The sequence below is a fragment of the Micromesistius poutassou genome (assembly GCF_964030765.1).
Source record: "Micromesistius poutassou genome assembly, contig: SCAFFOLD_5965, whole genome shotgun sequence".
Lineage (NCBI taxonomy): Eukaryota > Metazoa > Chordata > Actinopteri > Gadiformes > Gadidae > Micromesistius > Micromesistius poutassou.
Window position 1 is genome coordinate 1 of NW_028177516.1, and position 10,731 is coordinate 10,731.

Here is a 10,731-nt window from a genome sequence, read left to right on the forward strand (position 1 = left end):
TATATATAATTATATTTATATATTGTGAATTGAACTGCATGCAGTAATAATATAAAATGTAACCCTGCCGTTGCATTGGAAAACAATAATAAAACATATTTAGTTTAACTAAGAAAAGAACTCTAGCACAACATTGGACATCGTGGTCCCAAACTAAAGCCCTGTGACAGAAACATTTGCGGTAGTCCAGAAGCGACCCCCTTTTCAATAATGTAAAAATAAAAATTTAACGCACTCGCTAAATTGAACGAAAATTGTTCATTATCGAAACGGTCAGTGATCCTTCAGGATGCCCGGTAGACTGTCGACATCCGAGCCCAAACCCAGAACCTTCCAGCTGGGAATCAATACCCCTCACCACATTATCCTGCCCCTAAATAGATTTTGTGATTGATTGATTTTTTTAATCATTCTCTTTTTGTTTTAATGGCACTGAAGCTCGCTACCTCTGTCATCTGGCTGGTCATTTCAAATTTAGTTTGGAAAATTGAGTCAGATTGCAACACGGTCGCTTCAGACGAATGTTTTAGAAAAGGTTGGATGCATTTTTAATTCATCGATCGGATGTATTTTGATAAGAAAAACAACAGGACGTCGATCCGAAGAAAGATTTGGATAAGACATTATCCACGCTGAACAAAACACTGGACGTGGTGACGGGATCTTGGTGAGCCAAATGCACAGCCTTTATAAAACAGATTACCCCATTGTTCAAAGTTAAGCTGGACACGATCTATCCACAAACAACAAAGTCTAGAAATCACCACCAAGTGGAACAAGCGTCAAATAATCAAATAATCGAAACCCTATAAAGCGTCTACCATAAGGAAAACTAGTGCGAGGTTTTACAACCAGGAAACGAAAAGTCTCAGAGTGTCAGTCGCTTGTTATCTTTATAGACCAGTTAAATACACTGTTAAAAATCAACAACAACAACAAAACACGCCGGACTAGACAGCTGCAAGTAGAGCAGGCATCTGCAACCTGCTGGGTTCTGGTGATATTTAGTTCGACTCTTACCATCTGGGAGTCTGGCGGGACGAGGGGAGGTTTCCAGCCGGGCGAGGGATGCCCACTCCCCGGTAGCTCCGCCACAGAACCTGCAGAACAGGTCAAACGCTCACAATACTGTTTCCCGTATAGACATATCACAGCGGGGGCGTCCACCTGTATGCGCACCCGCTGAGTCGATTTTGCAGATTTTACACACACCGAAAAACTGGAGAGTTAAAGCGAAACCACGTTTTGGGTTGGTGTTGAAATCAGTAGGCGTGCATTCCTCATATATGTAATGAGGAATGTAATATATTACATGAATGCAGTGATGAACATAATGTACTAGGTCTCGTGATGCTGTTACTTTTGTAAAGTTTCGTAGACAGATCGTGTTTATTTCTGCTCTCATCGGACTAAAGACGTTACGTTGCGCATTAAACAACTACAGAAAGCGCAACTCCAAATAACAACAGGATAACGACCCCGACCGAGTTACCTTCGCTTCAGGTTACAGTCATCAATCACGACTCGTAGGTCACCACCACTTGCAGATGCTTCGGTCGATACTTCCCTACAATTATATTAGCTTCGAACAATGAGACTTGCTCCTCAGTTTAACCGGCTTGAGGCTGTGTCCACTCTACTATGACTTTATTCTTTCCTACTGGGCCCCTATAGCCCCACCTGCAGTTTGTACATCTCTAGATATTGTTGTTTTCCAGCTTATGGTATTAATGGTCCCCCACGAATATGGTATTAATGGTCAAAAGGGGGGACCCCTCACTGTACGCTTAACACCTAGAAAATAAAAAAATAAAAAAATGCGAACCCCTCATTTAAATGTTCCACCAGCAACACTGATACGTTGCCAGTATAACCATATATCACGATGATAAGAGGTGTAACATCATGTGGATCTAACCGTCTTACATGGAGATGATAAGGGTTATAGTGTTCACTATGGAAGGGTATTAGGTCCAACAGGTTCCAGAAGAGGAGCAGCTCCATCTATTGTGGACGATCCGCTATTGCTTTTGTTGATGGTTTGAAAATGGTAACCGGAGGTTATCATCAGTAGGATAAGCAAGTGTCCAAATTAGGTTTGTTTTAAAGATCCTCGTTTAATATTACTTCTGTTCTCTGAGTCTCGGAGTATTCTGACTCTAATCTGTCATTTGTTTGGCCAAACAAAAACGGGTTCCCCCCTAACAGAATATGTTTTACCACACTGGAGACTCAAAATAGTTTCGTCTTAAAAAACCACAACAACCCGTGATACAACGCTAAAGGAAATGAGTGTGAGTGAGCGAAAATAAACAAGACAGTTATCTAATCTCGGACGACACAATGCATGATTACGAAACCTACCGACCCCTAACCCTACTGGGCCTGATATGGATATGAGGAGATGCAGAATTTTAAACTTGTATGGCCTATTTGGTTACATATGTATGATTTAAATCGTTTTGAAAAGGTCACATAAGAAGGTCGTGTTTTTATACAAACCACTGCCTAATGATTTTTTACAACTATCCACAAGCAAATTAGCTTATATTAATTAGCTTACTTATCACGGTAACTGGGACATTAATAATACGGTTGTTGGGAGGGTTAAATGATGAGAGGGAAAGCAGAAGCACAACACACATAGGAAGTGGTTGAAACTACTTTCAGACCTCAAGTTTGGGTCACAAGCCAAAACGTTGTGGATATTTCCACATAATTAACAATTGAGCTAATAATCGCTGCACAGACCAACCCAAGGACAACGTTTATCAAGCAATAATGACATAATCCAAGTGTTCTGTTTGCCGCACTAATGATTTAACTAAAGACAGGTTTTCGATAGCTGCTTTGTGTTGCAACTTGAGGTTGGGTTGTGACTGTGGGAAGGCAACAACATGTATTATTACCCCCGGTATTATTACAGTAAACATTATTTGCGACTGAATGATGAAAAAGCCTATCTCCAACAAAAAAAAAAACGCCCTAAATTTCCTCATCTGCCTAAACTAAATGCATTGTTGTTCATCTAACTTACTCTATAGTTAGTTAGTTAGTTAGTATAGTATCATTTTGATCGTTGAATGTGAAATGGATCCTCAATCACTAAGTGGTTAATATCCATGTCGGACAATCTTATATACAACTGTACAGGCAGCCCTACTACTGAATAAACACACTTTAAACAGACATGTGCGTGTCATTCATATGTGGTGTGTTTATAAAGCATGGGATACTTTTGACTGACAACCAATAGCTAAGCAATTTATTCAGCCTTTAATGAAAAGAAGGAGCGTGACTGTAGCAAACTTACCAGGCAAGGCCATCACTTAGTGTCAGTAAGTCTTTAAATAACAGACTGTGGCAACGGGACATGGTTTGAAGGAGCCACCAGCCATGATGCGCCCTTGCAGAGCCTCCGTTCCGCTAGTCGCCCCCTCTTGTGAGTCGATCAATTACTACGGATACCAGCAAGGTCAAACAGCGCACTTCTAAAACGCGCGTCCATAATTCCTGTTTGTTTTTTGTTTTTTTAACCATGTCAGCTTTACGTTGCTACTGCCTGGTAATGAATTTAATATAATAGCTGTAGAAATTAATTTGAAATGAATCATTAAAATATTTAACACATGTCGGTACATAAAGTGCAGGCTACTGTACGTTCATTCACATCTCTGCCACCGTGTCTACCTTGTCCAATCAGAAGCAAGTGGGAGGGACTGTTCCAACGTTTTACACTGTCGTTTTTTTCCACTCATGAACAAAAAACATACCCTTATGTTTTTTTTTTTTCCATGATTGGAAAAAAACAAGTGTTACCCCTTATGTTTTTTTTTTTGGCCCGACAGTCTTTCATCCTGACAAAAAATGACAGTGTTAGTGTAGGTCAGTACCAATCCAAAGTGACTTCACCTAACCCAGTTTCTGCTTGGTTGAAATTGTTGTGCCAATGTCATTTCCCATTTTAGCACAGTGGGTAGACATTTCCCTTCATATTAGTGTCAAATATACAAATATTGAGCAAGCTGGTAGTTGAAGTCATCTGCTATAAATAACTGATGAGCAATGTGAGCAGAAGCTTGTGCTTGTGCAAATGACCCGTTATGAACGGGAAATTATTTTTGTGACGACATGGACCATTATAAAAACAAGTGTCACTCACATTATGGTTGATTTCCTTTTATTGCGTTTCATATTAATGATCACCTGTCCCAAGCAGAGAGAAAATACAGAACAGATTTTTTTGAAAATGATTTATTAAATCTGTATTTACAGGCAGTTTATCTTCGAACCGAGAATCCAACACATCAAGCCATGAACGTTGAGCTGGGCTTCAGAGGGAAAAACACCATAGCATAGCATTAGTTAAAACCGTCCTAACATTCAGTTTGACACTCTTTGTAACTCACACAAACATGAAGCAGGGTTGCACTACAGCAGGCCCACTCAGACCTCACCGCCGTTCGCTGTAGTCTGGCACAGGGGGATGTGCTAGCCTGAGAAATTACCTGTGATCTGTGAGTGTGTGTGATCAAGCCAAGGACACCACGTAGGACACACCAGCTGTTGGACAGATGTCTTTCTATTCTGTACATATCTTCTCTGCATACTCCATCCTCCCGCCCCATCGTGTCGGGACCGTTGGGGGAAACCCTCGTCCAACTCAGTGAAACCCAGAGCACACCTGAATGAGGTCGGGGTTCACTGTGATACTTGGAGCATCTCTGGACATTTGAATGTCAAACCACATAAACTGTGACAACCGTCACATTGCGCATCTCGCAGAGCATAGTCGAGTATTGTGCCAGATCGCCCTTTTTACTACGGACACATACTGCTTGCACACTCAAGACCCAGTTGAGGTGAAAGGAAAAAGAAATTACAATCCAGTCCAATCCATTCATTCCGTCTCTCGCTGGGACCTGAGTCAGTGGAGAACAGGCTGGCATACAGCGTAGCAGGTCTGCTTCATGAGGTATCGCTCTCTAAAACCAAACACAATTCCCCGATCCGGACACAAGTGAATGCACTTTAAAAAAAATAATAATCCTGTTCAGTAAGGTTGTCTGAATTAAAATGGGGATTTGGTCATGACATTAAAATTCTGTATTCAAATGGACCGAGGGCTATTAGGCCGGCCAGGAGTCGGTTAGATCAGTTTGAATTTTAAGCTCGAAATAAGGAAATATCCAGAGGGAAAATAAGCTGAAAAAGCACAGGTAGAAAGCTGCTGCATACAAAACATAAATAATATATTTCTCACCGAACTGCCCTCGTTTTTGTTTTAAACAAAAGGGCAATGTACAAGTAATTTAAAACAAAATTAAAACGACGCAACGATATCGGATGAATATAAAACAAAACAGCAAGGGGCTGGGCTAGGTTCAGGTGTTATTGCTGTGGACCACCTGGTCCGGACGAAACCGGCTTATTGAGGTCTTCTTGTGACCCACCCCCCCCCCCCCCCCCCCCCCTTCCCGTAGGCTTCATTCCTGAGCCTCCGTCACAGAGGCTGGCATGGCTGCAATCCGTCGGGAACAGAGACACCATAGGCACCCTGCGGGAGTCCCAGGACGACATGGGGAGAGGGGGGAGGTACAGGGTTGGGTGGGGGGAGGGGGGGAGGTACAGGGCTGGGTGGAGAGAGGTACAGGGCTGGGTGGGGGGGAGGTACAGGGCTGGGTGGGGGGGAGGTACAGGGCTGGGTGGGGGGGAGGTACAGGGCTGGGTGGGGGGAGGTACAGGGCTGGGTGGGGGGGAGGTACAGGGCTGGGTGGGGAGACTGGGTGGGGAGGGGAGGGAGGTACAGGGCTGAGGGGGAGACTGGGCAGGGGGACTGGGCGGGGGAACTGGGCAGGGAGGGGGGGAGGTACAAGGCTGGGTGGGGAGACTGGGCGGTGGGACTGGGCGGGGCGGGGGGGGGCTGGTAAGACCTGCTTGGTGAACTGGGGGCTCTTAATGGATCATCACAGTGGGTCCTGAAGATGGTCGTTTTAATCACAGTGTCCGACCGCCTGGAGCCGGGGAGGAAGCGGGCGTCTCTTCCTTTTTCGTCATGAATGTCAACGTGTACTTTGCGTCACTCCTAACCCCGCCCATAGCGGCAGCAAAAAAAAGTGTTGCGGCGAAGCGGTGTGGTGTGGGGGCACCCGCCGCCCGCCCCCGGCCCACAGCGGGAGGTCCTCTTGGATTGGAGGGTTTCCGTCGCTCCGAGGAGCGGGGGGGGGCCACTGTCCCGTGTCGGGGGCCTCCTCCCTCGGGCTGGGTGATTATCTGTGCTGCCGGAAGCCCTGGGTCCCGTCGGGGCCGGCGGGCTGCCGCACCGCGTTGTTGTTGTTGGATCGGGTCTCGGTGGAGGGTGACGTGGCGGTGACACGCCCAGACCTTTTATGAAGAGAGAAAAATATATATATATATATATACACACACACTGATTACTGCTAGGTTTAGTATCATTATTAGCCATGTCACTCGGGGACCGTTTCAAAAGCACAAGTGTTTAAATCCATAAAGACAAAGTCTTTCATCAGTTATGTTTTGCGTGACACTACATATTTTCTACACTCCCTCGTTGCTCATCATAGAAAGTCTTTACTCCGATTGGCAGTGCATAGACATTAATGAACAGGTACCAATCACAGCGGTACACCAGAGGAATGGAGGGGTCCTCTAACAAACAAAGAGCAGAGACCGGCCATATTTGAAGTCCACAGTCCACCAAAACTCAGGGCATCGTTTGAGGAATTCTGGTTAAACATGTCCGTTAAGCCAAGGACATCCATGTGGATCATTGGAATATTTTCCTAGATCCTTTTGAGAATTCAGGAAGTAGGTGAACCTATTGTTTGCGTTCCACCTTAACCTAGTGACCAAGTTAGTGCTTGTTATTTGCAGGGTCCCGTGCAAGGCAAGTATAACTAGAGTCTGACACTCAATGGACGCATCGATCACGCTCCATTGGCATTCGATAAGGCACGACCAACCTGTGGCGCAGTCACTGTACTGTACTTGTGCTGAATATTATTTCCTTATTTTTAGTGCTTTCTAACGGCACTGGCACCCAAAAAACAGCCTTGAAATACTTTGCAAATTGCCATGGAAACCACTAACCAAAAAGGACGGAAGTGCACAAATGGAACATTTTGTTACAAAAGCTTTGAGATGAACCGTGGTCACAAAAGACACACTAAGGTGTAACAAATGTTGGCTTCACTGGTCGGCACTGGCTTTAAACAGACAGTATTTTCTGGTAGATAGGCTTACTTATGGTTTCACTTTCAGTATTACACACACACACACACACACACACACACACACACACACACACACACACACACACACACACACACACACACACACACACACACACACACACACACACACACACACACACACACCACTATCGTGTAAACTATTTAGCATTTAGTACTCCTTGGAAATTCCGTTATTGTTCAAAGCACGCACACATCGTACGTGGAATCAGGCAGTACCCAAAATGTCGTTTTTTTCGGCCCGAACAGACAGACCGGTACGGGCGAGATATTTTTTCAGCGTTACGGGCAAAAGCTCGACAACATGTCGACGACGACATTGGTACCTGTCTGTGTTGGGCTTCTCCTGAGGCGACTCCTCTGGGCTGGCGCTGCCCAGGATCCTCTTCCGGGCCTCTGCGTACTCCGCCTCGCGCTGGGCCAGAGACTTCACCTGCGGCGTGGGCCGGTTCTGGCTCCCCGGAGAGCCCAGGGAGCCGTTGGCGGAAGGCCGCTTCAAGATGCGGATCTGGGGCGGGGGCGCGGCGGGCAGGGAGTCGTCCTGGATCACGATGGCCGTCCTCAGCGGCGACCGTGCAGAACTATTACTCGACACCCTGTAGGGGGGTAGGTCAGAAAGTGTGATTTGTTTATTGAACAACGACTGAATGGGTTCCTTCCTACGAAGGCCACTGGATCGAACGAGTTTGCCGGTATGCCGGAGCCCTCACTTTTCTCTTTGGCTGATCCTTAGCTTCTCTTCCAATCTCCTTTCCATTTCCTGGGAAGAGAAAACAAACAAAAATATTACTCATAAGTGTGTGTGTGTCGTGAAAGCAGTTTTAAAGTAGCAAGTGAGAGCCTGATGGGAAACGTAGGTACAGTTACAAGCTATTTATACGTCTCTATAGCCCATGCCAAGCCAAGGAACAGACACTACCAGTCATTGGAAACGAAATCATATTATATATATATATATATATATATATATAAGAATGTTGAACAAAACCAAAAACAGCTTAGCATGTACACAGATTTTTTTTGTTTTTACCAACATTAACTGGGCTGACACAAGAAGTTACAACCTGTCACACATGATGTGGAGATAGCGTTTAATGGCTGGTAGCTAAAAATGGCTAGCCTCGTAACATGAATCGAGGAGGCGAGCTACCGCTGCTAGCCCGTTAGCTCGGACTGGAGCCATTCACTTGTTAAACGTTCCTGTGTGGGGGTGTGTGTGTGTGTGTGTGTGTGTGTGTGATGGCAGCTAGTAGGGCGAACGACCACCTCCACAGTGGTCGACCCAAGTGCCCAGCTTAGTGTCCACCTTTACCTTCTCTCAACCCCAGAGCCCGGCCCGGGAGCACAACTCTTAACTTTAGTTTAGCTGGCACGCTAACTAGCCCCGAGAGAGAGCATCGCCAAAAAAAATCGCGCCCGTAACCAACTCAACGCGCCCTAATTATAATTATAATTAAATGATTTGTCAACCGAATCATGTTGGGGGGGAAGGTAGTAGTCGGTCTAGACGGCAACAGGACAGAACATTAGGAGAAACACCAGCGAACGCTTCACTCGTCGTAAACCTTGCGCTAGCTTCGCGTTAGCTCCGCGCTAGCTTCGCGCTAGCTTCGCGTTAGCTTCACGTTAGCTCCGCGTTAGCCTCCCGCAGCTCGTGTGGCTCTCGGCGGCCGCCAGACGCGTTAACACTTTACACTTTATCCTTACACGTCCCAAACAACGCATTTCCCCGCGGGCGTAACACGAGGCGACCGTTTCGGTCCCCGGGTGTGGTTTGTGCGGTTCCCTACCCCACTGTCAGCGGCTTCCTCCCAACTTTGGGCTGTGTCTTCTTCATCCATGGTACATTTTGTTTCGGGCCACGCCGCGGCGTCGCCTCCCAAAGCAAGCAGCGGAGCCACTGGGAGACGGTCGCGTCGACCCCCCGTCCGCGCCCGCCGGGCCAATCAGGGACGAGCCTGCGGAGATTCCAGTTCGGTACGCGGGTCCAATCAGGACCGAGCCTGCGGGAGAAGGGGGCCGACCCTTCCGTCGTGAGGTCGGTGACGCTGGTCTGTGTGAACGACCACGTACTGGTAACGACCACAAGATCCATCAAAGTACACAGTTGAGGCAAACTGGAGAGCGAAAGAGGTGAAGAAAAGAAACGAAAAGATAAACACGACAATGCGTTGATGAAATGTATTGTTGTGGTAAATATATTTGATAATTTTAATTTTGTTATAATATAATATTGAAAGGCAACGCTCAATTAGAAAGTGGTAGATGGAACAGAATGCAATCAGTCAGGGCTAATGAAGCAAGGTAGTCGACGTGAGGGGAGCGATGTGGGCAGCTAGAGAAACCTACCACTAGAGGGCAGCAGGGTCAGATAATCGTGAGAATAATGGAAGGTAATAGTTCGTTTTAACGTTACAATACTATGTACACGGCTACAAGACAGTTCAGTGAGGGACATGTTTGACAGATAGCATTGTGTGTTTTTCTATGTGTACATATTGATTCTGTAAAAGCCTGCGTGCACGCACACGCGCTTTATAACAAAAATACATTCTTACAGCTACCAGAATGCAAAATGTGAATTTTTGGTGGGCGAAAATCTTAAATCAACATAGATATTCCATAACCTATGCTAGTGAACACGGTATTTGTCCTCAAGTCAAGTCGCACACAATGTGGCACACAAAAATGTCCCCCCCCCCCCCCATTATTGCAAATCAACTCACGATTAAATACTAAACAGTGACCAAAAAAACATTACTACTCACATATGAACTCCCATTCCAATGCTGCTACATTCTTCCAAAATAGAGCCGATGTTTTGGAGGTTGACTTAAAGCCCTGTAAGAGCGTAGCCAGTCTGTCTGTGTGCAAAGACGCCCGTTACTCCGTTGTGCAAACATCAAACCCCAACAGCCACTTCTTGTGAAACCGTTAGCCTATATCACCCTATGCACTTAAAGGCGGAGTGAAAGATGCATTAAATCTTATGAACAAACACGGGGGCCCGCCCGCCTTAAAGAGTGAACCAACAGCCCGCAGCTCACTAACCCCCCCCCCGGGCTGAGGCCATAGCCACCACCGCAAACAGGCTTTATGGGCTGAAGCTTCAGGCTAGCGTTCCCGAGCTGTTCAAAGAGCAGCGTGGAGGGTGCGTGGAGAGCCAGTGTCCCACAGGAGGAGGGCCCCTGGCCCCTGGCACCTGGGGGCCCACGACGGACCCCCTAACGTAAAGACAAGGGTGGGCTGTCCAGCTGTCCTCAACATGGCTAGCTGATGTGGCTGCCAGGTACTTAATGGTTGGAGATGGCCCTGCCTTCATCCATCACTCAGAGCCCATGTGAGACGGAGCACTGGGCGGGGGCGTTATGGTTTGATCCCACTGTAACCAGTGGAAGGCTGTCATGACTTTATTATATTTGCTTTGGCAGAAAGGTTCTGAGTGTGTTCTTGCAATTAA

General features: G+C 46.4%; 1 protein-coding gene across 1 annotated transcript; it reads right to left on the reverse strand.

Annotated features, from left to right (window-relative positions):
• Nucleotides 1-5,459: 5,459 nt before the first annotated feature.
• On the reverse strand, nt 5,460-9,170 carry LOC311376055 (SUZ RNA-binding domain-containing-like). Its single transcript, XM_084490957.1, has 4 exons — nt 9,062-9,170; nt 7,982-8,031; nt 7,598-7,867; nt 5,460-6,384 (listed from the first exon to the last, which is right to left on the reverse strand). Exons 1-4 carry the CDS (start codon nt 9,110-9,112, stop codon nt 6,270-6,272), a joined length of 486 nt encoding a protein of 161 aa, XP_084347083.1. The 5' UTR covers nt 9,113-9,170; the 3' UTR covers nt 5,460-6,269.
• Between the last annotated feature and the right edge of the window lie 1,561 nt (nt 9,171-10,731).